Genomic DNA, 23113 nt, shown 5'->3' on the forward strand with positions numbered 1-23113 from the left:
CCCGTCAGCCGGTCCCCCATCAACCGGTCCCGGTGTAAGCGGAGTTTCGAGAACATCCACCGCCAGCGCGACAGGCTGAGGGGGGGGCTGAGTCGGTCCACACCTATGCGTCCCCGACGCACACGCACAAGGGGATTGTTGCGGCAACCTGGACAGTGCGTCCGCGTTAGCGTGACGCACACCCTTCCGATGGTGAATTTGGAAGGAAAATTCTTGCAACGTGTCCAGCCATCTCGCCAATTGTCCGGATGGCTGGTCCATCTTAAGAGCGTACTGCAAGGCCGCATGGTCCGTGCGGACAATAAACGACCGACCGTACAGATACGGTCGAAATTGGCGGAGAAAAAACACAATAGCCAAAAGTTCCCTGCGAGTGACGCAGTAACGGGTTTCCGCGGGAGACAAAACTCGACTCCCATACGCCACCACACGCTCAACACCACCTTTTGACTGGGACAACACCGCCCCAATACCAGTGTCACTCGCATCAGTATCCAGAATGAAGGGATGTTCAAAATCCGGATAATCCAACGTCGGCGCAGTAGCCAATAAATCGCGCAGGCTCCGAAACGCCGCCTCCTCCGGCAGTCCCCACACAAATTTATGCCCCTTCCCAGTAAGGAGATGTAAAGGCCTGGCGATAGTAGCGAAATTCGGAACAACCCTCCGATAATATGATGCGAACCCCAAAAACCGACGCACATCACCCACCGTGGCCGGGGTTGCCCAATCCCTGACACACGCAGTTTTCTCTGGATCCGTGGCCACCCCGTCCGCACTAACAATATGTCCCAAGTATCGAACGGAGCGTTGCAGTAGATGACATTTCTTAGGCTTGAATTTCAAATTAGCAGAACGCATTCTGGCAAACACAGCCTCCAACCGCAGTAAATGCTCATCAAATGTGCGGCTGAAGACAATAATATCATCTAAATAAATGAGACATGTCTCCCACTGCAACCCCGTCAATACCAACTCCATCAATCGCTGAAAAGTGGCAGGGGCTGCATTCAACCCCATCGGCAGACAGTTAAATTGGAATAACCCCTGCGGCGTACGGAAAGCTGTCTTTTCCCGCGAGGGCTCGTCAAGGGGGAGCTGCCAGAAGCCCGAAGAGAGATCTAGCGTTGAAAAAAACTTAGCCCCTGACAAGGCGTCGAGAGAATCGTCCATACGCGGCAGGGGATACGCATCTGCCACCGACACTTTATTCAACTTCCGAAAATCGACACAAAATCGCAATTTACCATCCTTTTTTTTAACCAACACAACAGGCGCGCCCCACGGGCTATTAGACGGAGATATAATATCCGCTTTCAACATGTCTTCCACCGCCCCTCGAACATGCTCACGCTCAGCCGGACTCATCCGATGCGAGTTCAAGCGGATAGGGGCAGCGTCCCCCGTGTCGATATGATGAGAGAGCAGCGAGGTGCGTCCCAAGTCCAAATCGTCCGAGCTAAACACATCGGAATAGCTCGATAATAATTTATGAATCGCACAACGCTGCTCGGCGGAAAGGGCCGAATTTTCCCCACATAATTCGGCGATCCAACGATCATCAACCCCTCCATCGTGTAAAACACCACCCACCAGCCCCCCGTCCGGCAGGTCACTCTGAGCCGTAAACGCCGTAGTGGCATGTGCCACAACGGTGCCAGCCGGCACACACACACTTTCAGTACTCGCATTTAATACCTGCAAAAACGGGCGCTGATCTGGACGGACAATAGTTTGCGCCCCCACCAGCGCCAATCCGCCCGTAACAGCGGCGGACGGCGACAGCAAAATCCCAAAAGCACCCTGCCGACCCGGAACCGGCTTCCGGTATCGTAAGGGAATGAGCATCTGCGAGCCAGGTGGAATATCAACCAAAACTTCCGATAACGCCTGCACCTGGGCAACCGGAGCCGGCCGCCCCCAGGCGGACTGTAAGAACGCCAATTTCCGGCCCCCTGGTAGTTCAATGCAATTTTCATTAATTCTAATTAGAATGGGCATCTTAGCCAAAAAATCCGTACCCAACAGGCAAGGAACCGCCAGGGACCTCGAAATTAACACAACACCCGAGGCCGAAACACCCCCGATAGAAATGTTAGCGTCCACCTGTCCCACGATGCCCATACTACCCCCGTTCGCGGCGATGCAGGAAGCGTAAGCCGGCCTCACGGCCCCCGGTGGGATGTTCAAAAGATGGAATATCACATCCGAAATAATGGTCGCGGACGCCCCGGAATCCACCAAAATACGTACATCCACCCCTTGGATCGACCCCGGTACAGTGGACGAACCGGTAGCAGCCGCGACAACCCGCCGAGCCAGCTTACGCCACTGCGTTATCGAGCGACAAGGCGCAGATACTGGCCTCCCGTATTTTACAACATCCGCGTCGCATAATAACGGCGATGAGTGAGGTGTCAGGCCTTGCCGGGTGTCTGGTGCGCACCGACTTGCCTGTGCCGGAGGGTCTTTCTTAGGGGCGTCCGCTGTCGAGGCCTCCTGCTGGGGCGGCCCCGGAACCCGGGCCCAGCAGTCCCTGGCATAGTGGCCCCGACGGCCGCAGCGGAAGCAGTCGACGTCGGGGCGGCGCGCAGCGGGCACCCCGTCCCGACGCGGCCGCACCGGCGGCGGAGCCCGCGGCCCCGGCCCGCTCCGGGCCGGCCACGGAGTGGAGGCAGCCGACAACTCCTTCTGGCCGGTCGCATCCGGCACGTACACGGCCTTCGTAGGGTCCCACCCTACGGCCCCCCCATCGACGACAGGACCGCCCGTCCACGCCGTCACCTGTTTCCAGCGGCGGAGATTGAACTGGGCGTCCAAACACTTGGCCGCGGTCCGGGACGTGAGTTTTTCGTGACCGCACGCCGGCATAGGAATGCCGAGATCTCGGGACAACTCCAACATCTTCCCCAAGATGAGTGGTTCCAGCAGGTCAGGCTCCGTCTCCGGGTAAGCGGCCATAGCGAGTTCCAACACGGCGCCCCTGTACGCTACAGGTGACTCCTCAGGTGCGCGTTGCCGCTGCACGAATCGGCGATGGGCGTCATCCGGTGGCTCGTACGCGTCCGCCATTTCATCGAACACCCATCGCAGAGTTTTCTTCTTCGCAGCTTTTATAGAGCGAAAAAAACGAACGGACTCATCATCAAGAAGAGTCGGGAGCACCTCCAGTGCCTCAGCGTCCGTCCACCTTGCCGTACGTACCGCCGCCAAAAATCTACAGGCGAACGCACTCCAATCGCCCCCGATGGAGAACTCTTTGACGGTTGTAAGGTGACGACTGCGACTCCTTGGCTTGCTTCCGTCCGTCGCTGACTCTTCCGGCGGTAAGTTCAGCAAGGCGTCGCAACGCTGTGTCGCCAAGATGGCGGACGATCCTCGCGGCGGCCCCAAAATGGCGGCTTCCCGCCTTCCGTGGTGCGCCACGCCCAAGATGGCGTCTTCACGCCGCGTGGCCGATGGCGGCGCCATCGAAGACGACCCGGGCTCCTGCCGATCACCACCATCACCTTCCAACGCCGCCCTTGGCGTGACAAGGTCACACAACTCTGTGATGACGGTTTTTAGGGTTGCCAGTTGCTCCGCCATTCGGGTCCATCATAAATCTTCGTCCTTCAACGCAGACGGGGCGGACGCAGCGGCAACCTCCTCGACACCCGGGCCCTCACGGATCTCTCCCTCCGCCGAAGTGAAGCCGACCTCAGGAGGAAGATCGTCGTCGTCCGATGATGAAGCCGACGCCGGAGATGGGATATTCTTTTTCCTCAGTTGTTTCGCCATGCCGTTTCACTTCTGACTCCAGTGTAATAAAAGGACTCGGACACTTCTTTCTGTCTTCGTGTCTTTTATTGGGTTCTCGTCTTCACCCACACGGCACTCTGTTATAACTCTGTATTTGTAGCCCCCGGCTATTCACTGCTATTATAGCTTCCTCTCCCCTCTGACTCTCTGCTTCATCTACTGTAACCTCCTCCCTGCAGACTCGCTGCTACCCCTATGCAGACTCCCGCTGCTACCCCTATGTGCAGACCCTCTGGCTGCCACTGTATGCAGACCCGCTGCCCACTCTCTCTGTGCAGCCCCGCTGCTGACTGCAGCCTCCTCGCTGCCTCGGGTCGGTCACCGCTGGCCAACGGTGCCGATCCTCGCTCCCCCCGTGTTCGTGGCGATCTCGCCACACTCCGCTTCGCCCTTCGTGGCCTCCCTCTGTTCCTGGTTCCCCGTCACTCCCTATCCTCTTCCGGTTCCCCTCCTTCTATACTCAACCCCTCTCCCCCCACGTGACCTAACTCCTCCCCTCATGACGGCACCTCCGGAGGGCCGTTTTCACCCGCATTACATAATGATAGCTCAACGAAGTGGCTTATCGCGTGGAAAATTTTGAGCAGAAAAATACTCAGGGCGCACTTTGATTCTAAATGTTGACGGAGAAAACCAGAAGACCCGAAGAAAAATCCACGCGACCACGGGAAGAGAGAGAGACACGCAGACTCCAAATATATAGCAGGCGTCGGGGTCGGGATCGAACCCACGACCTCCTGCATACCATTTTATGAACAGTTAATGAGTTCTCCAACCATATCGTGTTCTCTCACCCTCTCTTGTGCTTCTCTTCCCATCTCTCAGTGTAAACCCAACCTTGCGCCTTTCCATGCTTCTTCAGAAACGTAGACATTAGCAGCAGCAACAACAACAACAAGATTTAACCAAAGACGAACAGTGTTTCGTCAATGTAGACGCGAAAAATTCACGTCTCGCAGAAGTTGTGTTTAAACGAGGAAAACCTTGGGCTCGTTTTGACTCAAGCGAGTTTCATCAGCGATGTGTCGTCTAGCATGCAAATGACACTGGGTGGAGCCGATGTTGAGGACAAGGGATAGCCACGAATAACAAAGTGTAGGTCAAACATGTGGATGATACTAATGTTGGAAATGGTAATAATAGTAATGACAATAGTAATGGCATATGGAAATAATGACACAATTTAATCGATTCTTACGCTCGCAATGCACGTAAACCGAGAATCGGAACATTTGCGATTTATTCCAAATACGTGAGAATTGCACACGCTAATGTACCCTGTTGGATAACAGAAAAAGCGGCACATTAACACGAGACAAAACGGATGCGACAATACAAATTAGCCTAAGAGAAGACAAAAAAACAAGACAACAACAACAAGAACACACCTACTTTTATCCTGGATTGACAATGCGTTCATTGATGGCCTGGGGAGAACGGGGGGCGAGTCTTAAGAATATTTTCCAGGAGGGTCCTGCATTGGGATCTTTGGACAATTCCATCCCAGGGTGTTTTTCTTGCACGTGGCGACCGACTGAAGTACTCTGTGAACATGGACCCACACACGAAGCGGTTCGGTGGGGGGGGGGGTGACGGTGATACTCAGCGCTGCCATCCCCGAACCAACTTACAGCCCCCCCAAGCCTACAACACCTGGCAAGCCTTGGTGATCATCCATCCAAGTACGAAGCGGGGTTGGCTTTGATGTGACGACATCATGAGCGCCGATGGCGATTTTAATCGTACGCAAGAGAACGCGCGTGCGCACGCGGGCAAAGTGCGTAGGCAACAGGCGAGGTGAAACATTTCACAAGCGCGTGGTCGTAATAATACAAATAAAAATTCACGTTCGGTTACATTTAAAGCGTAAACATGTATTGCACTGCTTCATTTTTAGAATTCCGCAGCCTCCCTTTGCTCTTACGGTTAAAAAATGTCACGAGTGCAGCTCCCTCCCACTGGCTCACGGCCACCCCACAAGAGAGAGGGAGTCAGTTCGCAACCCCACTCTTGCCAAAAACAAAAAACCCAAAAATGTCCACGACAGATCGCGTGAAATCGCAGCGCGCCGCGCGATGGTTGCGCAACACGCGACCGAGCTTGCGAAAGAGACAACAGGGACCGGCTTCGCCTCAACGTCACCTCCTCCTATGACGATGTTCCCACCAACCCCACCACCACCACGCGCACATCATCCACCCAAATTATATACTCGCATCCCGCCGGGGCCTCGAATGCCCGGGCCCCATGCAAATTTTCACAACTTTTTTCTTTTTCGACGTTGACCGGCACGCCCCACCTGCGTGTATGCGTGTTAAAAAAGAAAACCATTATCCAAAAAAACCTAAGCTAAAATTAAGTAACGGTAGTGGGTAGAGGCCTCGGATTTTACGATTGTTGGGAAAATGTTTTTCGGACAAGGTCTGTCCAGCTGAATGATGGTCTACCCGCCGCCCTCCCCCCATGCAGCTACCATCCCTCTCATTCCCGCGATGCTACGGTCAATTTACCTCCTGAGCACGTGGCCTCGACCTCATTCCATTGGTACAAATAGACGTGTATTTGAAGAAGCTGCGTTGTGTTCCGCTACCTCTCATATCGGCATTGGGTGACCACGAACTCCACCGGACCACATCAAACGCTCTAGCAAGTGGGTCCCATGTCAGTCCGTGACCTGAAACAACCGGTCGATGCCTAGGTATGACCATGGCGCAACGTACAGGTTCACGCATAAAAAAAAGTAACAACATGATCTTCTTGGTTCTTTCGGTAAAGTCACGTAGAAGGGAAATAAAAAAATAAAACATAATAAAAAATATAATTTTATTATACTATTTTATTATGTTTTAATTTTATTATTCCCCTTCTACGTGACTTTACCGAAAGAACCAAGAAGATGAATCCCTGCAGTCACGAAAGCTTTAATATAATCACAACGTTTCGGGCGCAACACAAGCGTCCGTCATCAGGTGGGACAACCACAGCAAGAAACAATTGCTGAAGTGGGCCAAAGGGCTGCTGTAACAAGAAGCCATATAGGTAAGAGAGGGGGGAGGAGCAAGGCGTATGGATCCCTGCAGTCACGAAAACTTCAAATCTAGAGTAGTAATATGAATCAATGAGTGCGTTTGGCATCACCAAAGAGATGTGTTTTACAAACAAGCATAGTCTCTGCCTGTAGGCGGTGATGTTGATATGTGGCGTTACCTACTTTAAATAACTTGCGAGTTCTTTCTTACAAGTCGATCAAATTTGGACAGTGACGGCCAGCACACATGGCCTGCTCTTTTTTTCGAATAACATCGCGGAATCTTAAAAATCCACTGCCAAGCGGACGGCGCACATTGTACGATTAATACACCGGCAGTCATCAACCATGTCGGTATCGATCGGCAAAGCGTCGACAACGACTGGCGTACGTACACGCTACCGCACAACCTCATTCCACGGCACCTAAGAACAGCGAACCAAGAGCAGTTATGCCCAAAAAGAGAGCGTGATGTATTATTGCAAAGCCAGTAAATAGCAAACGAACTCGACTTGGCCACGCCTGAAGTAATCGCCAGATCGGCAACGCTAGGGAGTTTGGTTGCTGTTTGAGAACAAAACCGGCTCTGTTCTGTTGGCGGGGTAAACAAGCGAAGCCTGCCACATCCTGGACTAACAATTCAAGAGAGATGTCTTGCGATGCTTCATTGTTGGTCAAAGCGAACCGCATCACAATTTCAGGTGTTTTGGGTGTGGCTTTTTTTGACATTTAAGAATTTTCTTACTTGACCAGGAATGAATATATTAGACATTGTAGTTTGTTTTTTTAAGCAGCAACAGCAGCAGAACGTCTGGATGGGGAAACACGAATATATAAATATATACATTTATAAAATACATACATTTATACATTCAATAGATGATGCCGCAGACGATAGATAATGCCGCAGACATCATCTATTGTACAACAGCGGTTCTCTTCAAAACAGCGTTATTGACGAACGTGTCCAGTTTTTGTTATTTGGTTTGTTCCTGTGCCCATAACTTGCACAACGCGCACGCGCGCTATCACAAAATCAGCGTTGGATGCTGCATCATCGTCTTCAGAGTGGCCGAGTGGCATCAACATCATAGCCCTGAGCCGGGCACTGCTGCGGTTTCTGGATTTGAATCCGGGTTTCAGCCGCCCGTGATTTAAACAGAGTTTAATCACCACTTGGTTTTGATAGAGCGCCCCTTTACGATGGGGTCTGGGTGCACCTCGGGTGCTTTACACGCGATAGAGAGATTTGCATTTGACAGGGCACAACCCCAGTGGCAGCTGTCCATTTGCGACACAAAGGTGAGCCCAGCACTTGGCCTGCAAGCGAAGCATTCGTCTGCCAGTAGCGAGCGATGACTGCGATGTGCAATCCCAATGTGTTCAAGTTGTCGATTTTAACCAGTTTGATAGACTGTATAAAAAATTACTCTATTTAACACGCAGGTTTGCGCGACCAATATTATCCATAAGCGGTGTTTTTGCGCTAGATCGCGTCAATACAAATGTCGTTAACCCATTATCACCCAACAGCCAATTATCAAGGTTTGTTACGTAAACAAAATAAGCAAATTAGTCACAACTTGAACACACCGGAGAGAATCTTCGCACTTAATTGGCTCACAGGTCATGACATCATATCTATCCCTCTATATAAGACCGATGGAGAAAGATTTCTCCACAATTCTGACTGTCGCCCGATGAGGCTGGTTTTAATTTCCGGCGAAACGTCGTACTCATTGGCTTTGTCGGGTGGTGGTGGGAAAACGACACATGTATCTTTACGTGATCTAACCCAAAAAACATCGATTCGGGATATTTAAAAATTATAAACCATTTTCTTTATAGAAATGTAATATGTTCATTACATATCCTCCGTCACATCATACATTGCAACATCCTGAGATTCATCGTCTCACGTACGTGATGCCAAACGCACACGAAGAAATTGGGGGGGGGGAGTACCAAAAATCACCAACCATTAAAGCAATGCGTCTGTTTTTTTTATATCTAAATACCCTCGAATGGCAATGGACTGCAGCAAGAGGGAATACTTTCTGCGTTTTTTTACATGGGGGAGAGAGGGGGCAGTGGTAGGTATGCAAGCACCTCAATCATATTCAAGAAGTGAGTTCTAAGTTAAGCCCATTTGCGTCACGTTCAGCTTGACGTTGCATTATATCGAGTCTAATTTTAGGTTCACCTTTTGTCTGTGACTAAGCCGTCTGCTTTTTTACATTTCTAGAAGAACGATAAATGATCTTCGCCATACCTTTCGTGCCAAGATGCTGCAAACGCGAAAACAATAGTAAGAAATCAACCGAATCAGGACCGGGCCTGGCCGATGCGGCCACCTGATGCCACAAATGACGCTTTGAAGATTCCACGGCCTGCGAGTGCGTGGCCACCATTCCCAAATCATCGACCCGCGTCGTAAACACTCCGCCGCCGTTGTGTTCACTGCCTTAAAGGAGGAATGGACGAGATCCACTCTGCGTCTGAACAGACACATTGAGTGGATAGAAATTTTAAAACGACATATTGAATCTGCTGCTATTAATCCATACGAAAGAAGGAACAAATGACTGAGCGTAAAACGTGATTTATAATTAAGACTGTCAACTTGTTTACCCTAAACAAAATAAAACAGCAACGTAATTAATTCACGATAGGATGAATTAGAGCGGTGGACAAGAATAGGATGAACTTTTCATAAACACCACCCTCGCCGCAATGGCGAGATGTTAACTACCTCGCCTGGTATACAGAAGGTCGTGGGTTCAATCTCAATCCTGACACCTGTATATTTGGAGTTGCATGTTCTCCCCGTGGTTGTGTGGATTTTTCTCCGAGTCCTCTGGGTTTTCCCTCCACATTTATAAACATGCGTTTAGCGTATTTGCCTTATCTACATTTCTACATGATAAGTCACTTCTGAAAAGGATCCATATAACACAGTAAGGCCTTACCTGGTAAAATAAAAAATATATAACGATGTGCCTTAGAAGAGAGTTTTCAATCAGTGAGTATTGCCCACTCTGACAATACGGATCGGAAACATGGATATTAACAAAGTAGTCAAACAAATAAAAAGCTAATAAGGAGATTTGCATCATTAGGTTTGAGAGATAAGAAAGAGGAGATGTCATCTTGACTATTGAGAACAGAAATCGAATCTGTAAATGACGATTTAAAAAAACATATCATAACAGAAAAATGGTGCACACTGAAAAACTACAAGTTTTAAACAACCCACAGAAACGTGTACAAGTTTTAAACAACCCACAGAAACGTGTACAAAAGGCACTCGGCCTTTGGGCACTATGCAAAAAAAATTCGTCAGTTCCTATCAATGTGCTTGCACCTCTTCGGGAACTGCTAAATGGTGCTTTCATCCTGCATGAAATGCACGCGCGTGTGGGTTGTTTGAAGCACTCGGAGGTATACCTTGGTCTTTGGCAGGAACACATTTCCATGGGAGATGGAGGCCCCAAGGATGAGGCTGGTGATGAAATTCTAGATTTGAAGCTTTCGTGACTGCAAGGATTCATATTCTTAGGTTTTTTCGGTAAAGTCACGTAGGTAAAAAAATTTAATAAAAAAATTACAAAATGTATTTTATTTTCATTTTACTGTTATTATTTTTAAATTAATAAAAGTAAAAGTATTTTATTTTTATTTTACTTTTATACATTTTTATTTTTTACCTACGTGACTTTACCGAAAAAACCTAAGAATATGGTGATGAAATTGCAGCAGAATGAATGAACGACCCCGAGTGGATTTATGCGCCGTGGAGATGCGGCAATGACTTAAATTCAGTTTCTATGCAGCATGAGATGAATGGCAGCAGTCGCAGGCTCATTAGAAAAAGGCGACTTCATTCATGAGAGAGAGAGTATCAGCGAGCAGTGGATAGAACGCCTACAACAGTTTAATTCAGCCCTGGGAGTGACCGTGCCCACTATAAGGACTTCCCCTGACCATCATTCATTTTTATTGATGGGGTTTTAAGCAGGCACGAGGGTGGTTCGGTGGGAATGGGGTTCTTGACGAATTACTTATCACAAAGGGAGTAAGATGGATCGTAGTATTGCAGAACCGTGATAAATGTGTATTGCATACAACAACCTTCATCCAACAGGGGATAGACAATGGCTGAAAATCTCTCCGATGCATTATTGGGTTGTGCCGCAGATTTGCCGGTGTGACGTCCAACGTTTCACCCTGTGTGCTGGGAGCTTGTTCAATACATGAACACGAACGGACAATCATCATCATCATGATGAGTTCGATCCAGACCCTCGCGCCCACTGCTGTATATTTGGAGTTTGCATGTTCTCCCCGTGGTTGTGTGGATTTTCTCCGGGTCCTTCGAGTTTTCCCTCCACATTTATAAGCATGCTTTAGAGTATTTGGCTGCTATAAACTTTCACGTGATAAGCCACTTCGTTGAGCTATCTTTTGTGGTCAGGTCGCTTCTGAAAAAAAGAGATATACAATTCAGTCGGCCTTACCTGGTAACATTTACAAAAACTAGTTTAGTTTATTTTTTTTAGATTGTCCGTTAGAATTGCGATCTTCTTTATCTCAGCAGGAGAGTGTTCCTGTTACACGGTTCCGTAGCCGCGTAACAGGAATGTTTGTATATATATATACGCATGTCACTGATACACTGCAACAACAAATAGCACACAAACGTCACACCTGGATGGCTTTGGACAAGAAATGACAACCTTGCGCTGTGACGGATGAAGGGTGGGTGGGGGATATGTTGTAAGACAAGGCAAACGTTGCCCATCCCCATCCGAGAGCGTCACAAAGTTCAGACCCATTTTTTGTGATGATAAACTTCGCAATCTCTTACCCATCTAAAAGAAGAAAAACGCGTTTCTTCACAGTGACGGGTAGTCGGTAGGCAGATCGGTCGGTAAAGAATGCGTGCGCAAAAGCCCCCCGGGGATGAGTTGAAAAACACGTCGTCCATGCGTACGGGGCTTCGCGTTTACGAACCACACCCAGGAATACCACCACCCCTCTCCCCAGCACCGCCGCCCCTACCCCAGCCAAACCCATCTCCACCCCACCACTACCGGTGGCGAACCTTTTGTGTCTTCTCCTGTGTACTCCATTTCACTGGCAGAGGCCACGCGGTGATGCACTCCAACAGCCCCCCCTCCCCTTCCAATAAAGTCTAGCTTTTATTTGTTTTGTTGGTGGTTACCATGGGTGGGGGGAGGGGGTTTAACAATTCAAGAACCTGTCCAGATTTATTTTCGTGTCTATTATTCTTTTGTCTGGTAGCACATCTCAAGAGACGCAGCTGGTTAAATAAAAAAAGGACAGATTATAATCTATTTATAAATGCTGTGGCAGATATGGTGTTCTTCGTGCGTGCGACCCAGAGCAACTTGGTACGAATCCAAGGTTCGCCTCGCTTTATGCGGGTTCGGTCTGTGCGATTTGTCGTAAATGCGGCAAATATATTTCTCTTCTTGGTTCTTTCGGTAAAGTCACGTAGAAGGGAAGTAATAAAATAATAAAAATAAAACATAATAAAATAATTCTCACTAGAGAATTATTTTATTATGTTTTATTTTATTTTTATTATTTTATTACTTCCCTTCTACGTGACTTTACCGAAAGAACCAAGAAGATGAATCCCTGCAGTCACGAAAGCTTTAAATCGAAATATATTTCGACCCAAAATTATCTGTTATATGCGGTTCCAATTCACTCGGCTATGCGATGGGATGCCGGACAACATTGTTAGTGTATCGTATGCTCTCCTCTGCAGGCAGCCGTATCCCCCTGCGATTTCGCTTCGTGAGCCCTTGTTTTTCGTAACGCATCTGCCGCATAAAACGAGTGAAACGTCTATGAATTGGTAAAGCGGCGGGTGACACCTTCCACAAAACAGTATTTGCCGATAATGTATACAGCATTTAAATCAATTGCCACGCGGCCCCTTTGTCAAGCTACTGCTGGGTGAAGGGCACCTTGAACCGTGTCGGTCAAAGGGGTTGTTTAACATACTCTTAATTTTTTCGGTAAAGTCACGTAGGTAAAAAATGAAATTAAAATCAATAAAAATAAAATAATACATTAATTTTATTAATTTTAATTTCATATTTTACCTACGTGACTTTACCGAAAAAACTAAGAGTATGAATCCTTGCAGTCACGAAAGCTTCAAATCTAGGGTTGTTTAACCATATTTCACCACTGATCAGTGCTGGTTGGTGAATATAAGACTCGTCACCGATGATAGTTTAGGTCGCTAGTTTTATAGCAGTGCGCTAACCACTGTGCCACTGCTCCAGGCTTGAATTAGTCCACGCTTAAGTCCATCTTCTACAGTCACTGTTAAGATTGACATGATGAATCACTGTCACGTGTACCTTATTACAGTGCCGTATATAAATACACACACAAAACACAACCTTTATGTGTCAACATTCTTTTTTTAATACTCTGTAAATATGTACATTACATACTTGTGGACCATGCATTTCTGTATTTGTATACCTGCTTTACGATTATTTATTCCGTGATGAACCGGCATGTGTTTGCCACCACATCGAGAGAAAATTCCGAGGCATCACTTTGCTCCAAATCGAGCATCCAAACCAAACAGAGCACTCCCACCTCGGGGCGTTTCGCGGTTGTAAACGCGCGCGTCCATGCTCGGGGTATTTGACCATCTCTTCTTTCTCAGGAATTTCTTTTGTGTGGGGTAGATCACCGGGATTTCCCAGGGAAGGTTTCAAACGGGAACGACCAAAAAAAACGCTCACAAGACGAGACGAAACGGCTCACCCACAACCCGATTACGTTCAGTGCATTCGCATCCGGACGCCACCTTTTTTTCCCCAGTGAGTGTCTGACATGAAGTGAGTTTTTATGTATTACATAGATGCAAACAAAATAGCGGCACATGCTACTACTAGGACCATTGCCCGAGACATTTATCATATACATTTTTATGTTACTGTGTTTTTTTACGAGTGTGTTTAGGGTTGCTATTTGTGCTTGTGCATCAACGCAGCAACAGCGGCAGCAGCACAACATAACTCGTCTAAATAAATCAAACAACAGTATCCAATAAACACATGCAACGTTGGCTCAACATTGGTCCATAGGTTTCAACCACATAGAACGGTGCATGATTGCTGGGCAGTTTGAAAGTAGACAAATTATTTGGCCATAAATTAATTGCCACTTTAGAATTCACAGACCTGCGCTCAATCCGCCGCTGGACGAAGACTTCACCACCAGACGCCGTGTCAGTCGTGCTGGGTTGTCTGACCATACTTCACCACGCTGGTAGGTTGGGGATGTGGCGTTGATGCGGAGGGAATGGATGGGTAGGCCCAGAACCGGTTCAGGTATCACTCGCCACTGATGTTTGTTATACTTGGACGGCAATCTAACTATACAGGACTGACACAGTCAACCATCACAACGGCGTCAATGCAAAGGGGCTTCTCCACATGTTTGACGCTGTGAGCACGTGCACGAACTCATGTTGACTCAGCCTCAAATGAGTACCAGGCGGGATGTGTAAACATCGCCACGAGAGACAAAAGCGGCCGGGCGTTGATGCTGGTCACCCACCCACCTCGTGTGCAGTCCCGGTCTTCATCAGTGTTCTCTTACACCAACTTGCCCCCACAGGTATGTTAAGGCTATACGGGAGCACCTTTGTCCTTTGACGAACTCATGTCTTACAACACGCTGTCCAAACATATCGCCACAAACTACGTATGGCGTTCCATCCTCTTTGCCATGGGCGCTCCGAATGAAATTAGGGTTTATATTTGTGGAATGCAGGCAAACAGGTTGGTCTTACAATTAGCCACCGATGGCGCATGTGATAGTTGTTGGCGATGCACATTGTCTAACACCCCCCCCCCCCCCATCTGACGTACAAGGCAGGGTGCGGTGACTTGTTCTGGGTGAGGGTGGGGGTGAGATGGCTACAAAAGCAACAGCGGGCACAGGCTTGCTGTTGATATCTCACTGACTAGCTACCCGCAAAAAGGATCTCCAGCATCCGTTTTGATTTCGTGGGGAAGAGGCGTTGTTCGATTTAATATTTCTCTGCCCATCATCGCTCACGTCTCAAGCGCCCGGTGTTTCAAGTCGAGAAACTGCAGCAACGTCTGTTGCCCTGTAAGTTGAAGTTCCTACTTGATTAGGACGATCAGAGTTTCTGAGAAATGCATATATATTTGGTAATGATTGTATAAGCTTAGAGATCGAGAGTTTTTATTTGAATTTGTTATTTTATTTGCAGGTTCATTGCTGGTTGGGTGTTCCTAGAACTTTTACAATATTTAGTTTGCTTTTAAATGGTTTAAATGCCTCTTGTAAAAGCCGTCCGTCGTTTAAAATATATATGAATTGTTTCGCCTGTCTAGCCACTTTTTTATATACAGGCAATATTTTGTAAGTTGAATGCGTTTTTGAAGCTTGTAATTCATTGCGTTAGATTTTCTATTTGCTAGCCGAGCTTGTTATAAGGCCTGGGTTTGCTCAAGTAATTTTTTCATTACAAACTGTAAAGTTGCTTATCAGATTTGACAAGTTTAATGTTGAATTTGGGGGGTCCGCATACAACAGTTGTAGAAAGTGAAAAGTTACACTATAAAATGTATATAAACGTAAAAACTACTGCTATTTTTTTTATCTCGAGTGATTGTTATTTGATTTTGTTACACGGGTAAGATTCGGCCTTGGGCTGATTTTTACAAGCATGACTTGAGGAAGACCGAGGTTGAATAAATTTAAAGTTGCAGGAGCTTATAAATCATAACATTGCAGACGCCGAGTAGCAAATACAGTTTTAGGAAAATAGCATTCAAGTCGCGCAACATTTAAGTAATACTGGCAGGCAACGCAGAAATATAATCTACTAAACTCGCGTGGTGGGGTTCATTAACTATGCGCAAGGAAAGGGACATTCTAAATCAAGGAAGGAATTTTAAAAGGTATTTTAATGACTAAAACAAATTGACTTTATGTCAAGTGAAAGATTACTCCTTATGGATTACAATTTTTTTTGTGTTTAAACAGCGCGGCGGAATTTGCGTGGTTCACTCTTTGTGTTTTATCAATCACGCTCATGCGTGTTGGGAAAATTAAATAAAAGGTGTTACTGCAAATGCGCATGTGTGGGTAATTGAGCGATAATGTGGCGGTTAGCGCGCTGTGCGACGAACCCGGCGGTCCGAGTTCGATTCCCGCTCGGGGACGATTATCTGAACCGGTCCTTGGCCTCTCCCCTAGGTCTACTCGGCCGCAAATGAGTACCTGGTGCGGTGTGTAAACATCGCCATTGGGGAGACAAGGAGAGCCGGGCGTGGTGCAGGCCACCCACCCACCCTCTCGTGTGCCGTGCTCTCTGTTTGAGGCTATATGGGGAGGATTTTTGTCTTTGTAATTTACATTAAACAGTTACTTGTACACTACTGTGTAAACATTTATCTGGACAACTTGGTGTTTATATATTTTTCGAAAACATGAGACCACATTCCCATTGTGGGAATGATGCCCATGGTGTTTCTTGTTTAAATATATAAAGCATGCTTTGTAATCTGTACACGGTGTTTAAACGCTTATTATAAAATCGCGAACGTAAATGTGTGCAAACGATGGACATGCATCGCAGTTTGGAATTATTTTGTGGAAAAGAAAATCTGCATCGGGGATCTACATACAACCTGCGGCTCCGAAGCCGCATGCAGCTCTTTAAGGACCGTTTTGTAAGGTTGTTTATCTATTAAGGACCGTTTTGTAAGGTTGTTTATCTATCAAGGACCGTCCGAGATTCGCGTACATTATAAGCAACTCTTCCTGGGGTCTTTCGGTAAAGTCACGTAGATGGGGTCTTTGAACCTATCTACGTGAAAGACCCAAAGAATATGAATCCCTGCAGTCACTATATTGAAGGGGGGTTATTTTACACGCTTTTATTTAACTCTCTGTCTGATGTTGTTGTATCCTCAAATCTTGTAAATCAATTATTACCCACTTTCCAATGTGGTATCGACTCAAACTTGGTATACTTATGTCATACTGATGACAATACTATATTCTATCATAAAAAATGAAAAACATATTTTAAAACATTTTTTTTCCCGAATAAAAAAAAATTGGTTGCCGACCCATGATCCGGTCCGATCGTGACGACTAATGGCAGTTGTACGTAGAGTCAGTGTAAGCGAGATGAATTAAACATGTGCAATGCAGTTGGTGTAGTATATTGGCGTCTCCCCTTGGTTTTAAACGATTTAAATGCGTCACCCTAGCCAATTCTGTTGTAGCCCAGCGCCTTCGGCTTGTAGGTCGCGGTGCATTTGTTACCACCTGCACACGCTATGGTTATACACCAATGGTACAATGATTTAAGAAAATGAATCGTCGACAGAAAGTCTGTTACGGAGAGCAGATGTAGATTCCTCTTGAACAAACATGCACATCGGGCTTTAAGATCTTTTAATAGTTCTGTGGTGCCTATGCAAGCTTGTATGCAAATCCTTAATTGTGGGGCGTCTCTTAACACTGACTATTTGCATTGCACATAATAAAGGTGTGGCGTTTTCCTCTCTCAATGGCCTTTGGTTGAGGGTAAATGTTACTTTACGTTGTGTGCATCTATTCAGACCTACTGATCCCGCCTGAGATTAAACCCTTTGTTTAAGAGGGGGTAATGCTCGGAGAATAACAGGTCCGGGCAGTTTAGATCACTTTTGTGGGAATACTTATTGTGCGTTCCCAGGTGTGATATTTAAAACTATGTGCACGTGTTTAATTGTTGCTCGCTTATAAGAGCACTTGCCCCCCTAACGGTTTGTATAGTTTTAGGGGGAATAGCTGTCCCTGATTACGAGGCAGTTTGGTTTTTTTTATGAGCCTGGGATATTGTGCTTGTTTCTCCTGCGAAAGGATTGACTTAAACAATCTAATCCGTTACATATCCGGTCTACAAGAACATGAGACTGATAACACGGATTAACATTGATCCTGAAATATAAAAGTAACTACTGCTTTTAATCGACCATTAAAATGGACAAGTCAAGATATATATATATATTTTACAAGCATCGGGGAAGACTAAACTAATGGAACAATTCCAAGTCGCAAAGGGACAAATGTGAAAACTGGTGGGAGAAATAAAAAAACAAATGTTATAATTTCCCAAAATGTTTCATTGAAATATGAAGCTTATTTAGATAAATATGAACAATGGTTTTATTCCTTAACCTGGAAGAGCCAAATGATACCAGACACCTAAAAAAAGACCTGGTTTTAAATAAGTTGAGCAAACATTTACAAGGTCATCTAGATTGGTTTTTGCCAGATTACAAGGTTGTAACAAGGTTACTCGGCATTGCTATTAAACATTGAGCGTTGAAAGTACGTAGTGTTGTTAAATGTGTATCGTATTAATAATATTCAACCCTTGTGCCGTGTTATCGATGCTGTTTGACCATAGGGGACATCCATTTAGTAGGTACGCAAACATCTGTCAACTTGACCCCTCTCTGTACGCACGCGTACTTTTTACACCCCCCCCCCCAACCCCGAATGCTATAGAACGGCCGATATTTAATCCACGCAGAAACGATCACGGATTAATAATATTCACCTGTTTTAAGCAAACAGTCCACCGCCGACTGCATTAAAGAATTAAGTTGCGTACCCTGGCCACTTATTTTGCCGAGCTGCGTGATAGCTGCAGTCAGGTGCACGGTGGCACACGAAGTGACGCCTCTCCAACAGTCCCACTTCTCCCGGCAGGACTTGTTGTCTCACAGCTGAAGGAACTGAACTGTGGCTCATTTGAAGGCCAATGTAGATGAATTATTATCGAGGCTTCACCCCCCCCCCCCCCCCCATCTATTTTGCGTACGTACATTGTCCCCACACTGTTATGTGTGAGTTGGTGAATATGTGGTTGAGGTTGGTGTTGAGTGGCGGCACGGTGGCACAAGACCAGGTTGAATAACAGCCACTGATGTTTGCCATGGCCAGGAATCCGTCATGTTTGCTACGTAATTGTGAAGTGTGCTAACCACCGCTCCGCTCCATCACGGCTGTGTCCTGAAGCGGTTTATTTTTGTTCATGTCAGGGAGACGACTAACAATGTCCGTTTCACAAATACAAAGGAGGCATCCAATAATTTCCACACACGGTGCGTTCGTACACTTGGCTACTTCTGACGCAGTCATCTGGCTCCTTAACCACCTCAATTTAACATTCAGTTGCTCTACTTTCTACAACAGCCATACAAAGTAGACCGATGGAATGTCCTATGTAGTAGGCCTGCTTGAGATTGATTCGGCAGCCAGAAAGCTTGCGAAACCAAAGGTCCCTTTTTGGTCTATGAGCCCACTAATTTTCAGCTGTCTTTACCACCTTGCAGGTGGCATATAAACTTTAGTGGTTACAATATATTTACGTGGACCAATATTATGTTAACCACGTGAGATGATGAGTAACTTTTAAAGTATCTCGCACGTTTTCGCCGTATAAATTGATAACTACGAGAGAGTGAGAAAGACGCGTTATCTCAGTGGGTTACAAATTGTCTTCTCTGGCTCACCGGTAACTATTGTGCAGTGCAACAAACATGACAACAGAGGGCGCATGCCTCCCATTGTTTAGAGACCATTTGCCACCGGTGTTCATGTAGTCGTGAGAGATTTTAGTCAAGTCTTGAACGAATCGGCGACGACCAACCCAGAGAATGTTTGGTCAAGTGTCAGCCTGTGGACTTAATGGTACCCATTCCCCTTAGTTTATCCGTAATACAAAAAAACCTGTTTTGGATATTGGTCGCGAAAGAGGCCTACGTGTTAAACCTGTTTAAATTTCGATTTAAAGCTTTCGTGACTGCAGGGATTCATCTTCTTGGTTCTTTCGGTAAAGTCACGTAGAACCAAGAAGATGAACCTCTGTTTAGTTGACTAAAGTGGTAAAACCATCGAGTTCACGCTCGGTTATAAAATTATTGGGGCGAATAGCGTACCATTATCCCCCCCGCCCCCACCACTACCAATATCACGACGGCCATAAATTGAACACAATCTTTTGGCCACATTGTACGATTGTTGTACGATTGTACATTTGAAAAACAAAGATTCTTCGTGGCCGCAACTTTTAACAATTCCTTGGATTCCTGTCTGCCTGGCCGGCGCGCGAACGCGCATGCGCAGGAAGTGACGCCCCCGCGCACGTTTGCGTGATGACGTCACCACCATCTCACGTTGTGCTGCGTCCGTGCGTGGTGACGTCATGCCCCCCCCCCCCCATATAATTCCACCCTCAACTGCTGCATTGAATTTAGGCGCGTAAATTGGCGGGAAAGATTCTCCTCATACATTATACTATGATTGCACTGCGTAAAATTTTGACTTGCAACTTTCGTGACTGCAGGGAATTCGTATTCTATGGTTATTTCGGTAAAGTCGCGTAGATAGAAGAGAAAATAATAACAAAATAATACCAATAAAGTGAATACAAATATCACGTTTCTATCGCTTGTGTTGCGATCGAAACGTCGTGATATTTGTATCCACTTTATAATTGTATTGTCATTTTTTATATCGACGTGACTTTACCGAAATAACCATAGAATGTGCACTACGTTAGACACAAGTTTTTCTCGCTGGAGAGAGGCGGAGGGGAGTGGCAGTCTCGTCTAATGGACTGTGACGAGACGTTGACTACTTCGCGTTGTCTACAGGAGAGGGCCTCGGTTAGAACCCGACCCTGACGCCTGCTGCTGCTGTATATTTGAAGTTTGTGATGTATATTTCTCCCCGTGGTCGTGTGGGATGCATCTCCAGGTCATCTGTGGTTTTTTTGTTTTCCTCTACATTTAGAATGAACGCGCGTTTAGATGATTTGGCTGCTATACATTTCCACACGATAAGCCACTTCGTTGAGATGTCATTTGTGGCCAGGTCGCTTCTGAAAAAAAATCGATTTGTTTTATAGCTCGGTGGGCCTTGCCTGTTAAAAGAAAAGGAAACATTTGTTTTAGTTTAAAAAGGGAAATAATAAAATAAAACTCTAAAATTCTCACGACGTTTCGATTGCAACACAAGCAATCGTCATCAGGTGTGAAAAACGTCGTGAGAATTTTATTGTTTTATTTTATTACTTCCCTTCTACGTGACTTTACCGAAAGAACCAAGAATACGAATCCCTGCAGTCACGAAAGCTTTAAATCGAAATTTGGTTTTAAAAGTTTTAGTTTTTTATCATTATAATCGTTGACTTGCCTCAGAGTTCTGTCTGCTGTGTAAAGGCCGACACTGCCAAAGAACTAGCGTGCTTTTGGCCTACTCGTCCACGTTGACGAGATGTGTGATGTGCTCCTTGTACACATCTAGTTAATGTGCAGCGTTGTCGGATGCTGTCGGCGTGAATATAAAATGAATGTGTTACGTATTTTTGGAAGAGGTGGTCTTTACCCACACTTAACCCCACCACACGACCTGCCGATCGATATCGATTGTAAGAGGCGTTGGCTGTAGACTTCGCTGCTGAGTGGGGATTGGCATTTTAACTTTTCCACAATTTGTTTTCACTGCCGTGCCGGGAGATGGAATGGAACCTGGGCTCGATCTCTGGTTTTTCAAGGCAAATATGTCGGTGGTTAGGGTCATCAAGTGATCTTTGCTGATTATTGCCTTTGCCACTGATGTTAGCCGTGACCAGGAATCCCAATTCTGGTCACAACAGTTACACGAGTACTATGCATTTTTTTTTTACACGGTGTCCTTGTTTAAAAAAGCAAAGCATTCGACTTATATTTCATGAGGCAAATGTGTGGGGTTTTTATATGGTAAACACAGGGCACTCATTGCATATGCTTTTGTGAGCTACAATTTAGTCCCACAGTCCAGATTTTGATGGCCAGAGCTTAGCCATTTGCGAAGCTAAGTGGATGGGATCTTCAAACATTTTATTGCGCCTCCTTTCCCTAATTTAATTTGCACTTTTTGTAAAATTTGCGAGCGTTTTGTTTTACAACTGTTAAATACGCGGCGCAATATTCCTTAAGGGCACCCTGTTACGCCTTCTCGGCAATGTTGATGTTTGTTATGCTGCGCGCCACGGATCTCCCTTGTATAATAGCCACGCAACTGCCAAAATACATTTAACATTTTGTTGCCATAAAAAAGGGGAAAACCTATTCTCATATTTGGGTACTGGCAAACGAGGTCCCATGATGTAGCTGCTCTGCCCGAGCTCTCATTGTCTTTGTGCTGTCCGACTTTTGGCGTCCTCTGGTCTAACACCGTTTGAGACTACACTCTAAAGAAAGCTGTCTGGTGTGGACCAATCAGTTTCAAAGACGATGCATATATTATCAGTGTTTTTTGTTTGCATTCTGACCAACAAGCATTGTGGTTAATGCAGACATGATTCCTTGTAAAAGGTTTCAGTTTGGTGTTTTAACATCTTAACACAGCTGTTTTGTTTCCAGAAAAAAGGGGAAAACCTATTCTGATCCTTTAAAGTTGGTCACGAATTGGAATGTTCTGTTTACGTGACAAACCTGGCGGTGGCGGGTTTAACGACGCATGTATATTTACACGCTCAAACCCAACAAAAAAATTTAAGCTTCACTGCCTCGACTGGAATATCCCCGGTTTGCAGAGGTAGCCCTGCAGCGGGTCCGGTCAGCATCTTCGGCCCATGTGCTCACCCCACCCGGGATTTTTGATAACCTCAAAAATAGCAACGGTGACATTAAATGAAGCCTTATTCTCTCCCCAGTGTGTGGCATTGCAGATTCATCTGGTGTTGCTGCACAACGCGAATAAAGAAATATGAAGGCGATCGAAGTATTCGGGCTCTACATCGCGTTCATTATTTTGCCTCTTGGACACTGTAAGTACCTTGTACATGAAGGAGGGTGGGTCTTTCGATTGACCATTTTTGTTCAATTTGACAAGATTTTCTCTTCCTTCAAATTAGCTTTCACTGCACCAACCCCATAATGACCAGTAAAAGTCCTGTTAACCCCTATGACAATGTTGGCTTTGGGAGGGAAGGGCGCATATGCATTTGCCACTAGAGGCTACGACCGTACGTTCACTAAACAAAATAATAATCTGTTTTTCCATTGAAACCGTGACAATTCTTCACTGTGGGGGAGGGGTGATGTTTATTGCCCCAGGTAGTAAAATGTATTTAACCTTTTTTTTAAGCAAAGTGCTTGCGTTGTAAATTGCTCTTGTGACCATTTTCATTTGATTGAA

At 46.1% G+C, this 23113-nt stretch overlaps 1 protein-coding gene across 1 annotated transcript in view; it reads left to right on the forward strand.

Moving 5' to 3' along the window:
- The first annotated feature begins 14835 nt into the window (after positions 1–14835).
- Positions 14836–23113, forward strand: part of LOC133354054 (mucin-2-like) — a 37316-nt gene continuing 29038 nt past the window's right edge. The window contains exons 1-2 of the mRNA XM_061570601.1: positions 14836–15004; positions 22629–22742. Coding sequence (XP_061426585.1) covers positions 22682–22742 — 61 coding nt within the window. The 5' untranslated portion in view covers positions 14836–15004; positions 22629–22681. The remainder of the gene's footprint in view (positions 15005–22628; positions 22743–23113) is intronic.

Source organism: Lethenteron reissneri, chromosome 46 (assembly GCF_015708825.2).
Source record: "Lethenteron reissneri isolate LAM-NWPU_2019-01 chromosome 46, ASM1570882v1, whole genome shotgun sequence".
Classification (NCBI taxonomy): domain Eukaryota; kingdom Metazoa; phylum Chordata; class Hyperoartia; order Petromyzontiformes; family Petromyzontidae; genus Lethenteron; species Lethenteron reissneri.